General features: G+C 33.2%; 1 protein-coding gene and 1 long non-coding RNA gene across 4 annotated transcripts in view; one reads left to right on the top strand and one right to left on the bottom strand.

Moving 5' to 3' along the window:
• LOC145967868 (uncharacterized) overlaps positions 1-10,925 on the top strand; it is a 126,524-nt gene extending 115,599 nt beyond the window's left edge. The window contains exon 4 of the long non-coding RNA XR_014437582.1: positions 10,611-10,925. This is a non-coding gene — a long non-coding RNA (uncharacterized LOC145967868). The remainder of the gene's footprint in view (positions 1-10,610) is intronic.
• The window catches only part of Rgl (Ral guanine nucleotide dissociation stimulator-like), a 28,292-nt gene extending 14,529 nt beyond the window's left edge, over positions 1-13,763 (bottom strand). The window contains exon 1 of one of the 3 annotated variants that reach the window (XM_083092910.1): positions 12,272-13,763. Coding sequence is in view for 1 of the 3 variants with exons in the window: in XM_083092912.1 (XP_082949038.1) it covers positions 12,272-12,301 (30 nt within the window). In the remaining 2 variants the exon portion in view is untranslated. Of the gene's footprint in view, positions 1-3,131; positions 3,420-12,271 lie in introns of those variants that run through there. The other 2 variants (XM_083092912.1, XM_083092911.1) reach the window with 2 other exon arrangements.
• Positions 13,764-13,958: the final 195 nt, after the last annotated feature.

Raw genomic sequence — 13,958 nt, 5'->3', positions numbered from 1 at the left:
AAAATTGAAAGAGAGAAGAAACATGTGCCTCGAACTCTCCGATTGGGCTTCTCTTTCATTCGAGATAGTCGATCGTCGAAATTCGATTATCGCTCGCGATTTGATTTCGCTGACGCGCGAATGAGACAGATGTTCCATGACAGCGAGATTGGCCCTATGGCGCAATACGATTAAGTAGAATGCAAACGACGATAAATGTGTCGACGCCTCGTTCTGACAAATGATAAAACAAACGCCCCGTGCGCCGCGTCGCGACATGACACGAGAAATCAGATCGTTTGTCGCAACCTTTCACCTTTTTCCAAAAACGCGGTAAGCAAAAATGCTCCAATTTTTATCAATTTCCAACTAAAAGTCATAATAATAATTCTTTCGGGCCTCATTTATCTTATCATAATTATTTCTGAATTAAAGAGCAATCGTGTTTTTTTTTAAATCAAAATAACTTTTATATCTACTTCTCATATTTACTTTTAAGTAAAATTTAATTTTATATTAATTTAAAAAAAAAATTTGTCAAAATTTTATTTTGTAAAAATTTTCAATATTTAAGTATTTCGTTATCTCTTTCTTACATGCTTATAAGTTATTCTGAGAAAAAATTGCGGTTTTCTTACGACTTTTTTTCTTTCGCGTTATAATAGCATTTTATTCAGCATAATAATTAAAATTCTTTTTTTTTAATTTTTAATTTTTAATTTTTGGCTTTATAAACATTAAATATTAAATATTACTAAATTATAAACATTAAACATTAAACATTAAATATTACTAAATAAATATAACTGGGTCACAGAAATAATTTTAAATTAATTTTTTCGAATTTTTCGGTAATATTTAAAAGATATTGATCGCCGGATTTTATTTTAATAATGACACATCTCGCGTACTGCAACACATGTCGCAGCGACATGGTACTATCCCGGTTCATCTCTTGAAGAACACATGCAGTTGAAATGCATTATGCAACATAGGTATTGTCCATAAAGGGAGGCACTCGTTTCGTGGCAGCAGGAAGTGTTTAACCCATGTTAAGCATTTCGCGCTTGTTTCTCTTTCTCTCTCGTTTAATAGCTTTAATGGCGTCGACGTAAAACCCTTCATCCGTGATGGGAAGCAACCTAATTGCTCCCGTTCCTGTGCCGGGCCCTAAATCCGCCATTAATAATAATAGCGCTTTCTCTATCGTCCCTCTATGCACTATAATATCTATAGTGCACGGATCACAATTTTTTTTTAGATACTATTGGGCTATTGATTTTTTGAGATATGAAAATATTGTACAAATATGTATAAATGCGTGATATTTGCTTTTGAAGGAATGAACATTGTCAGTGAAGTTAATAACGATAATAAAAAATTATGATTTTCATTAAGTAGAAATAAAGATATCTTTTTTAATATTAAGATAATTCAGGATATATATTTTTAGTAAGTAAGTAATAATAAATAAGTTGTAATAATCATGCTTCTTCGCACATTTTATATATGTTTACTTAAAATAAATAGTATTTATTTAAATATATTACTCGAAATTTTTCTTTTCTTTTGCATGGAAAAAAATCACATGTGTCAGATTCAATTAACATAAAGACAAACAGGCATATGTCTGTGAATTGGAAAACGAATACCTAACTAATAGGTTACTCGGTTAGTCATTCGTTACATTGATACGTGAGACGCTTACACGTGCATATGTATGCGTATGCTCGTATTGCTCGTACGACTCAACAATAACTGGTTAGAGTCTCTCAAGGTGTTTCTGCGACTAAGCCTAATAATGTTACTCGAACAAAAATATTCCTACTGTATGATTTTCACTTCTGCCAATACAATATTTGCCGATTTTATTAATCTTGTGAAAAATGCATGAAAATTTTTCGAAATCTTTAGAGTGAAATATGAAATGCGCGTATATTTATGCAAATAGATTGTTTAAATCAAAGTTAAACGAAACGATTGCTCTCTCGAATTAGGAAGCTCTGAGATGTATGATCTCGAAATAGCAATGAAATCGACAGCGGAAGTGATATCCAAATGATTACATCTGCCGGGCAAACAATGCACTAGATATGATATAAAGAATTACACAGAATGAATATTCACACTCGTAAAATTATTTTTATGTTTAAAACGCACACAAAGACACAATCGCATTTTATTTAAAAGATTCTAGATCTTTATTAAAAATTTGTGATATATGATAAAACGAAAAAATATCTTTTCTTGAATTTTTATTTCTAACAAGTATAGTTTTTGTAGTTTTCGATGATTTCTCTATATTTGCTATAAATTATCATAATTTTTTTTATTATTAATTTCATTAAAAAGTCCATGATTATTATTAATATTATATATTTTACTAGTAGTATCTCGTCTCTTTCTCTCTCTGTTTTCTTTCTTTTCATTAATAAATATTTAAAATTATGAATGAAGATTTTACACTAGTACAGTATTATTAGTATTATTAGTATTATGTGATGCGAAAAGTAATAATGGCAATAATGTTTCATTGATAATTCATGTAAAATATCGATCGTTCCAAGAGAATAGATCCGATTTTGAAAAAAAAAAACGAGTGCGATCTCTTTACAAAGAAAAATGGGATTATAAATTTTTAACTTACTTCTCTGAATTTTATGAATCATGATGTAGCTGGATCGATTATTAAGCACGAACAAAGTGTGTGCCCAACGCGTGACTCGAGCCGTAATTGAAAGAATAGAACACCTTTTTTGTTCAATAATTTTAATATTAATAAAATTTTTCAAAAATGTTTAAACAGTTTAAGGAACTTTTCGCGATCAGGAAGTTAAAAAATTAAATTGATTCTTAAAGAGCAATTTTAAAAGCGTAATTTTGTAAATGATCACGAGAGAGAAATTGTCGAATATCACTCAACGAAAATCAGAAAACACACTGATTGAAAACTTTCCGCCAATGTTTTTCGGCAGAGAAAAATGAGAAATCTCCTTTGTTTCAATTACAATAGTAATTCTTTGATTTTCAATTACAAACACGCCCGATGATCTCAGCGGCTCTTAATCACCTTCGTTCTCTTAATCGTCAACAACGATGAAGTGACTCTCGCGCGGAATCAAGGGAAGAACAGCTGCTCCGAATTTCGTTACCTGCGGATCGTGATCCGGGCCAGGTGCAAGGCCTGCGTGTGTGATCACCTGAATCGGAATTATTCGAGCCGCGGACTATACGAACTGTTTCAGAAGAGAGAGGCGAAATATGACCGCACCGTTCGCCGTCCCGACGCCAACTGACGCTGACCGACGCGGCGCGTTGCAATGTGCAATCGAAATGCACCGATCACGCCGCCGCTACGCTACGCTGAGGTCAGGAATGTATCATCGATATTCCGGGTCCCGGGGGCGGAAAGAATGGCACGTTCAAGAGGATCGATCTTGGAATTTTTTTAAAAATTGAAATCAAATTTTTTTTTAAATTCTGAAATGGAGATGCTCCAATAATTGGAGTCATTAAGTGACATTTAATTTTGTGACATTTAATTTTGTGACATTTTTATCTGTGACATTTTAATTTATATGTAGAGAAAATTGTAATTAAATTATTTATTTAATTAAAATTTTCTCTACATATAAATTAAATTGTCATTTAAGATTTATTTATTTAACATTTTTAAAACCATTTGTCTTTTATGGACATGATTTTCTTGCTGAATAAACAGACGCGTGGTATTTAATTTATTTAATTTAATATTTTAATATAATTAGAGGAGTAAATTGTTTTTGCAAGATAAAATTTACTTATATTCGCATTTCTTTATAATAATAAATTTCTAAAGAATCGGAAATAAACTGGCGCAATTTCTATATGAATGAATTTATTATTGTCAATAATCGTTTGAAGGATTCTTTATCGAAGAAGGATACAAAATGCAAGAAGTAAAGTTCTGTTCGTTCAACGGGGACGGTTGCAGGATGTGCACATGACAGACGCACACATGCATGACCATTTGCGAGCCTTTGATGATGCTCCTCTACGCTTTCTACACACAATTCTGGAAGCACGGAGGTCTTTTATGATCGCGTCTTCATCTAAAGATGATCATGTAAATTTCATTTGCCTTGCTGATCAACATCGATTCATCAGCGGTCGTATAAATGCCAAAAATTGATTTCATAGTAACACTGATATTATATTATTGTGAAGCGAGATATTTTTATTGCGATTTTTCTTGATAAATGAAATATTTTAATTAATGATTATTTTTTTGAAAAAATTAAGTTTCTTTTCCATCTTTGTAAAAATCTGATGTTTTCATGATGCGTGCTACTCTCGTTGATTGCTAAAAACCAATGGGGGCTGCGAAAATCTCTTTTCATGCGAGAGCAGACTCTCGCATCCCCATAAAACGACGGTCTGAGTCATCAAATCTTCGCCATATGTACCTCCGTCTCTTGGGGAGAAAGAACAACATTGTAAGGGTGGCAGAACGAATCCCAGACGGTTGCCATGAAATTAAACCGTAGGGAATCTTCTGATGCTATCTACCAACTGCTTTTTTCAGCATTCTTTGTAAAGATTACAAACATGTACAAAAAAATAGATTATTCTAAATAGTCGTTCAAGTTTTTCTCTTAATAATTAAATTAAATATTTAGTAATTAAGACTTGAATTTAATAATTTTAATAGTTTTATATTTAATAAGAATGTAAGTTAAATTTCTGTAAAAATTGATAATAATTTAATTTCAATTTATTATAAAATAAATATTAGATTCTAATATTTAAATTATATATTAGAAATTATATATTAGAAATATACTTTTGCAAGATTTTTGAGTCTTTTTATAGTTTTATCTTGACAAAGCTAGGTATTATGATTGCGAATTTCATCACTCGCTCTCGAGGAAATAATTCGTATGCGGTCTTCGATTGTTGCAATAAAATATCTCAATCATATAAATGCGGACGTCTTTAAAAGCGGTTGTAAATTTCCAGCGAAACTCTTGCGTTTGAATTAGTATAGGCAATAACGCGATCGCCATTAATTTCTTTCGTTATCTGAGAGTACTCGTGACGCTACTCGTGACGCGTTGTGACGTAGGAAAAGATGCTATGCTGTCGTTGCGTCACGCACGTCAAATGACGTCATTGGTATCTCGTGGCTCGTGGGACGAGGCGAGCAAATCGATAATGCGCACTCGGACACCTTGTTATTTTCAGTTTCAAAACTTCTAATCTGATATAATTACTACAAAATAAATGCAATAATAAAATAAAATATAATATTCTAATTATAAAATAAAATATAATAAAATAAAATATTTCATAATAGTCAGGTTTTATGTTGAAATATTATATTATTTATATTGAAATATTATAAATATTAAATTAATATAAAATCAATTTTTCTTTGTTTTTCCAAAGAAAAGTAATGCATTTATATTATAAATAATATAATATTTCAATATAAAACTGACTATTATAAAATATTTTATTACAAATATTTTGATTAAATGTTTGTAATAAAATGTTTTATAATAGTTTTCGTATATAATATATAATATGTATATAATTTTAATATATTATAGATACTTGTGTAATACACAAATAAATATATATATATATATGTTATTAAAAGATAATATTTAAAAAGAGTGAATATTTTTAAATTTATTTTTATAATTAATTATATTTTTCTCTTTCTCATATTATTTTCATAATTTTAATTTGATATTCAAAGAGATTAATAGTAGAATTGATATGACAAATCTACAAGATAGCAGCTGACCTCTTGCCAAATGTCACTTGAGCAGTTGGTCGATGAAATCGTATTACTTTCGCATCGCTGTGTTTTCGTGTGTATACAAGTCCGAGAGAAATCGCAATTTTGGTAAAAATTTCGCCCTCGGCGAATTGACGTTCGTTCACCTCGAGACGTTGATAAACTACCTACTTTGCTCTGCGTTTTTTGAGAAAAAGAAAGCGTCTCTCAAACGAGAATCTTTGTCGAAGCCAAAGAAATTCTAGATTTGGGACGTTTAACATATGTATAAATGACTGCTGAATTTGCTTTGTCCGTGACCAGAATATCCTCTTTAGCATATTTTGCATTCGCAAAATATAAAAGAACAACTACAGTTCTTTTTCATTACACATGTAAAAGTAAAAATATTTAAAATAAATACATATATAAAATATATAAAATTTTGTTTCTCTCTCTCATATTTCTCTGATAGACAAAATAATTAATTGCTAATTTAATATTCCTTTTAAGTCTGATTAAAATAATTTTATATATTTGCAATCAGACTTAAAAGGAATGTTAAATTAATTAGCAATTAATTATTTTGTCTATCAGAGAAACATGAGAGAAAAATAAAAATGTGTTTTAATACTAGAAGCATTTTCAAGTTTATAATGTTAATATATGCTTAGAGAAAGAGAGAAGAGAGATGAAAACAAAAAAAGAGATAGATTCCAGACTCTGCATGTTATAGAGTCATAGAGATTGAAGTGAATTCTCTCCGCTTTCAAATGGGAACGAATGCCGTGAAACACGTGCTCGATCAGTGGTAGTCAATCTATTTACGCGTTATCGTGTGTTGGTTTCGATAAATAAATCACTTCGTTACTTATAAACATCAAAATAAATTTAATTTGACAGACGAACATGATGATATATAAGAATCACGTGTATAATAGAAGACCATATGTGAGACATGTGAACAAATATTTAGCGCGTTTATAAACCATTATAGAGTATATTGGATAAAATTTTTATTGGTTGTACAGTGATTAAGTTATTTATATTTTTGTAGCTTCGGATAAATCTAATCGTAATGATAGAGATTTGAGTGTGGATGCTGTCTATTACACTCGCGTCATAATATTCGATTTCTCGTTTCATTCAATTCGAGACGGCAGGAAAATCGCTTGATTAGCGAAAGTGTAGAAACTTACGAGAGAACTTGCTCTCATCATTTTACTTTCGTCCGCGCCACTCACAATACGATACACGATATAAGATCTCTCTCTCTCTCTCTCTCTCTCTCTCTCTCTCTCTCTCTCTCTCTCTCTCTCTCTCTCTCGCCGCGATAATTAAGCTCAACGAATGCAATTAAGTCTCGCGGTCGAGCGGTTCAATTCGACGACACACAATAGCCGCGAATTTACATAAGAAACCCATGTAGGCTCCATTTTGATACGTCGTCCATGCGCGAAATCATCATCGCGATTATTTTCAACTAGAGACCTTGAAGAGTTACAACATTTCGTGGGAAAACGTGACTCGAAATCACGAGTGTTTTACGCATAAACATCAAATTGTTTTTTTTCTTAAACATAAAAATATAAAGAATTATTTAATAATATTTCTATTAATCTGTATTTAAAAAACATTTTTATCGAATGTTATTGAATTTTATTTGAGATTAATTTGATAATTTTGCTTAAGATCAATTTGCATTAAAAATAAAATTGTACGATAATGCATTATAATTACAACTGATTTATTTGTGTGCGTGCGTATATTTACTCGATTTTATAAGTATGTTTTTGCTAGACTTAGTTTCAAAGAATGAAATATGGTCTGCAGGAGAGAGTGGTAGATAAGGAATTGAAATCGACAGCCAGGGGTTAAAGCGATGCGTAGTCAGGCAGGATGATATTATCGTGATTATGAGACTGTTTTTCCCCGAGAATCGCTGACGGAAGCGATATATTGAAGTCAAGGTCGAACTCGTCGAAACAGTTAGCGGTTTCAAGTCGGTCAGGTTTCGACACCAAGTCAGAGTTAAAGTTCAATCCGGATGAAGCTGAACGCACGGCTAATCGATCGGAATCAAGTTGGAAAATATCGTACTTTATCCTGCAAAATATTCTACCTTATAATGTGCTGGATACACGTATAATATATTTGTATTAATTCACACAAATAATGCAAACGTGATGGATTAATGCAAGACTTAATTTATAAATTTATGTTTGCAATATTGATAGTTTTTCATTCTTTAATTCTTAAAAAACCAAGGGATTTACTGCTTTTGAAAACTACTTAAGAAATCAAGGGATTTACTACTTTCTTGAAATTATAAAAAATCAATTTCTGCAAAAAAAATATTAAATAATATATTATTAAGATCAAATTCTTATTTGAACTAAAAAACATTCTGTTTATGATATGATATGAATAAAATTAATTCTTAAAATATAAATAAAATTAATATATAAAAAATAAAATATTATACCAAGCAAATTATAATTAATATCTTTACACTAGAATTATGATAAATTTTGCGCGACTCACTCGACGACTCGACGACTATATATTCTTCGAAAAATGTTTTTTACATGATAATTATTTTCTTTATTTTACATGCATATTTATGTATACACACATATTGTGTTTGAAATATGTGTTACGTTTCTTTACGTGGGTTGCAACCTTAGCACAAGTATGCCACATGTGTTGCATTCAAACAAGCAATTGGGCTCCGCGGAATGTTGGTGAGAGTTGTCGACGGTCAAACATTTGTATAAACGATCGACTTGTATGTATAATAATGGTTTCATCCGAGAAAATCAACAATACTTGACAAATGAAAAACAACATTTCCTTTAGTTCATTCTGGATATATTTAGCACGTCTAATAACAAGTCAGTACGCGGCATTTTCCATGTTTCTTTAAATAATAAAAAAAAATATCCCGATACACATATATCTTTTAAATAGAATTAAAATTTTATTTAGTAATTATATGATATATATAATAAAAAATATATTTTAAACATTTCTATATCATGTATAATATATTTAAATATAATAATTATAATAATTATATAATATATTTAAATATAATAATTATTTAAAAATATTTCGATTTGTAAAAATTTTTATATTTTTATAATATTGTTATATAAATAAAAATTATTTCTTTCTCTCTCTCTTTAATTACATATAACTTATTGTATAGCGTATAAATTTTTAATAAGAGTAGATATATATTTAAAGCAAAATAATATCGAGTATTTAATTAGTTTCCAGCTCCGAGTAAAGTCCCCGCAAAATTAAATTAGTCGCGCTAGAAACTTCAAAGAGAAGCTTGAGTCATCTAATAATTGTCACGATCATTGCATTGAAGATCACTTAGCCTTCTTCGGATGTGAAAAACGTGTTAATCGCTTTAAGTGGACCTAATACCCGGATCGGGGCTAAGTTTTCTATCGAGGCCTATAAAGGCTATCCTCGTTTATGCTTCATTCGGTTGATCTCGCTCCGGCAATCTCAGTTACAAGACATTTCTCCGGATGATGTTGAGTTTGAAATATATCTTTGCGCGAATAGAATGATTGCCCCAATTGGAGATAAGATACAAGGTGTGCAAGAGCTATGTGTGCGTTCCAGTTATACTCGCTCGAATCGATCTTCTCACGTCTCGTCGTGAGAAAGGCGGATATCCATTTCTGCTTCACGGAACGAGAGGAATCTCTTTTCCTTTCTGCAACTAACGCTCCTTCCATCTCTACACAACGCGATTCTTTTCGCATGTCGGAATCGCGAAAGTATCCCGATATCGCGCTACGCGTCATCGCGGTTTCTCTACAAAAATATAACGCGCGATAAACGATAACATTTTATCGAAACATCAAATTAAACTATTTTAATTTGAAATTATAATATAATTTTTAGATAAAATGTCTCTTGCATACACGAGAATATTATCAATATTATTGTTCTATATTTTTTATCCATATTATATCAAATTTATTTTTCAGATATTACAACAAAATAGTACATTCTGCAATTTTTTAAAAAATTATAGAAGTAAATATACTTTTAATTATAAGATCAATCGAATATATACATCTATTTCTCGAGAAATTTCACGTGAGAGGAATTCTAAAGCTCTATTCCGTTCTAAAGGAATGTCAAAGCTTTATTCCAGAACCATATATGATCCGACTTTGATTTTTCCTGCACATTTTCCTTCGCCTACCTTCTGGTTACATTCCGCGACGCGCCTCGTTAGACTTGACACGTATTACTTTGCATTCCATGTAAGAGCATCTTGGAGCGCAAAACGCGATTCGTCGGAGCGGATAAACCGGCCTGGCGATTTCCAAATTGGAACACTATGCTTTTCCAATTTGATGCTGAAGCATTTTTGGAAAATGGAAAATTTATCCGTCTTGTAAAAATGAAACGTGGAGCGTCTGAGCGTCTAATTGTAAGATACATTAAATGTAATCGTATCTCTCTCAAGTATTGTTAAATGCTCTAATTATATCTAATTTGCTTAATCTTGAAATCAAAAATTGACTGTTAGATTTTAAGAATTATAATAATTATAATAATTACACATTAAAATTACAATATTTAATGTATTTATATCTTTATATTATATTACTTAATATCCAGATATTTTTTCATACTTTTATGAAAAAAGTTTTTAATGAAAATCGTTCAAGGATAGCGTTGTACTTTTGTGTCGCTTTTAAAGCCCAATTTACATCAAAACTTGAGCAGTTTAATTATTTAAAAATTGGTCCATATAATTTGACGTTTCTATTGAAAAGAAATCACTCAATCGATGGAAAGCAATTCTGAAATACATTTGATATTTACGCAGCTTTCCACCTTCCGATACGATAACGAGGCAAAACGACGTCGTTGATCCAGGATGGCTATCTGTCATAAAGGCAAACGACTTACGGATACGTTTCACGGGACACCGAAGCATTCATGATAAGTCGATATCCATGAAAGCGCGACATATCAAGGTCTAATGTCAAGCCGTCTCGAGGAGGATAATATATCACTGTTAATTTTCCACACACAGGACGAGTATCGAGCCATCGTTACGGAAGCGTTTCGTCATTAGAGAGTCACCGAGCTGTGCTTCGCGAACCTTGACATTTAAGGTAAAAACAACAAACAAGATAAGGGCACGCGGGAACAAACCGGGGGAAACGTACCATGTGACTGCGAAACTGCGATTGTGATTTAAGAATTGTTGCAATCTCAACTACAAATTGCGCGAAAAGTTGCGAAACGTTGAAACGCGAAGTAGAAAAGACATTTTATGCAACTGCGTCGAGCGGATGCAATAAAGATACGAATTATGTGTTGTACGAGGTGTGATGCAGAAAGGCACTCGCGTGTATAAATGTCGTTGAAAAGTGACGGCGGAAGTGAAGGTAGAAATCGATCAGCGGAGGTAGTCAAGTGTCAAATCCTTAGTTCAGCTCAATTGCCACTTTATTACGAAGCTATAGGGACACAATTTTTATTGACTAAATTCTCTTCAAATTGTGTTTTCCTTATTTTAGATCTTCCACATAAATCGTATCAAAAATTTTTAAAAAATGTTTCTATTTATTTTATATACATTGATTAATTAGTTGAGACTGACTTGCATTTTCTTGTTCTTTTTTTCATAGATATTTATAGAAAACACTGTAAATTCTACAAGAGAGAATTCTTATATTTTAAGAGGATTTCAGAATTTTTAATGCTTCAAAAATAATTTGTCAATATTTTTGAAACAGCAGAACTTCTGGAGTCTCTTTTTTGAGCTTTTTTAAAAAATGAAATATATTTTTCGGATATAAATAATTGAAAGTAATTTAAAAACCTCTTTTAAAAGACGCAAAGAAATAATTACTACCTTTTCATTGAAATAAATATTTCTTGCGAATTTGTAAATACTAAATTAAAAACTATATTAAATTTTATTAATAAAGCTGTCAGCACCGAAATATAGAAACGATGGCGAACTAATTCGAGGGCTGTAGTTTCTATCGATCGCGTCTTGAGGCGTCGCACCTCCGGCCACGAAAATGCACGGTTCGTGACCGCGTTACGTCAGGAACGGGCTTTCAAATCCAGCCACAATCTTTCCATGCGATGCCAAGAGAGATGGAATAAGAGAAACAGAAAGAGAAAAAAGAGAGAAAGAGAGAGAGAGCAGAATAGGCTTGGAATATATTTTCATATTTTAGAAGCCACGTCAAAAAAATTGAATAGAACCACCATGAATATATTACAACAAATATAAAAATGAAAGGAAAAAAGAAGAAGAGATGAAACGGAATATTTGTATTAGAACATGTTTTCGTATCCTAGAGAATTTAGTATGAATATCTGCAATAAGTAATCAAAAAGACTAATCTATAAATAAATAACTATGGATAAACTGCGCAGAATTTGCGGGAAACAGGACATTATACGCGAGAATAAAACGAGAGAGGACGATAATAAAAAGAAAGGAGAAAGGTACGTGATAATTACCAAGGATTCGTCCCCATTGTCAGCGCTCATAGCCCTCCGCTAGCACTAGAGGACCCCGAACTCGCTCGTCGTCGTCGTCTTCGTCGCCGGATTGCTCGTCGCTCCTCTTCGCGGCTTCGCTTCCGGCAACAGCAACACGAGCTCGTCATTCTGCGTCGAGCTCTGCCTCCCGAACGGGAAGATTCCCGAGGGATTCCGCCTGTGACAGCCGCTCCCGGCCTAATTTGTCATCCGGCATAGCGTCAGGATGATGTTGAGGAGAGTCTTCTCTCTTTTTCTTGTTCTTTTACCAATCTTTTAAAGAGTATCGGGCGAACCAAGAGCTATTGTGAAAATTGTCATCGGCAATGAAATTTTTTCGGAGCAAAAACACTGAGGAAAAAAAATTTTTTCGGAGCAAAAACAATGAAGAAGAAAAGGCAAAGATATTGAAAGGAAACAGAGGAATGTGGAGATATTTAATGCGAGAGAAATAAATAGAAAAGAGCGATGATTGTGAAAATATTAGTTGAGTGGAGTAACTGTGGTAATAATATTAGCTATAACAATGTAATATGTATTATACATAAGAAAAAAATATAGGAGATGATGGTTGAATGGCAATTACGGAGTAATTCTTATTATAATCCGGATTATGATCACGTTAGAAAAGAGAAAGACGTGCAAAATTGTGCAATTGGATAAAGATTACAGGGATCTAGGGATATAGGATAATGGCTGGATAGGGATATCCTATGTCAGGAAAGAAAAGGACTAACTAGGGCTATAATATCGATTATATAGTTTCGTTGAAGTCCAGGATTATAGTTTACACTGCATTCTAAAATATCCTCGTGATATTTCGTCTTCCTTCTCGGAATGCTTTCTTCAAGAGCGAAAAGTCCACAAAAGCTGGAGCTTGAGAACGAGATGGAGAATAGCGTTGCGAGCGCGAAGACGAGAGAGACGAAGAGAGGACACTGACACATGAAACGTCAACGACACCTTCGGGCACGTCGTCGCTCTCCTTTCTCTCTCCCTCTTCTTTCTTCTCTCTTTAACATACCGAATTTCCCTCGAAACTTCACTCACTTCACGACACCAAACAATCCTCGAGATTCGAATTTCACTCCAATACGTTCGTTGAACGATCGTTGTATCGAGGTAGATCGCTCGCTAACGCAAGCGAGGACGAACAGGCGGCGACGTCTCTCTTTTTCTCCTTCTCTCTCTCTGTCTCTTTTCCTCTTGAACGAGTGCCGTTCCCCGATCAGAACGGTACGGTACCGGGGGTTCGGGGACCGAGGGGGTACACCACGGACTCCTCGCTTCAGCTTACAAAATGAAAAAAATCAAAGAGAGGGAGACTAGGGCACGCGAGTCGCGACGCGCCAGGAAAATTGCCAGCCAAGAGGAGTCGAGGTTCCCTCGCGAGTTGGACCTCGCTGTGCGACTGTATGGTTAACCGTCGTCACGCTGGAGATGTGCCGGAGGTGTGTGACGAACTTTTTCCCACCAGACGAGACACGGGGTGGGAGAGGGCAGGAGGTAAGTTACGACGGTACCGCCATTTGTTGTAACGGTGGTGGTCCCCTCGCTTTACCGAGGAGAGTGTTTCCAGTGCTGGCTCGATGCACCTCGAAGCCCGACGCTTAAGAGCTAAAATGATGCCCAGATTTGAGAAAGGAATATTGAGAGAAAGCGTCAT

This window comes from Camponotus vicinus, unplaced genomic scaffold, assembly GCF_025532165.1.
Source record: "Camponotus vicinus isolate PSW18456_S1 unplaced genomic scaffold, iyCamVici1.0 SCAF_3, whole genome shotgun sequence".
Taxonomy (NCBI): Eukaryota; Metazoa; Arthropoda; class Insecta; order Hymenoptera; family Formicidae; genus Camponotus; species Camponotus vicinus.
This window is presented reverse-complemented; position numbering and strand designations above follow the sequence as displayed.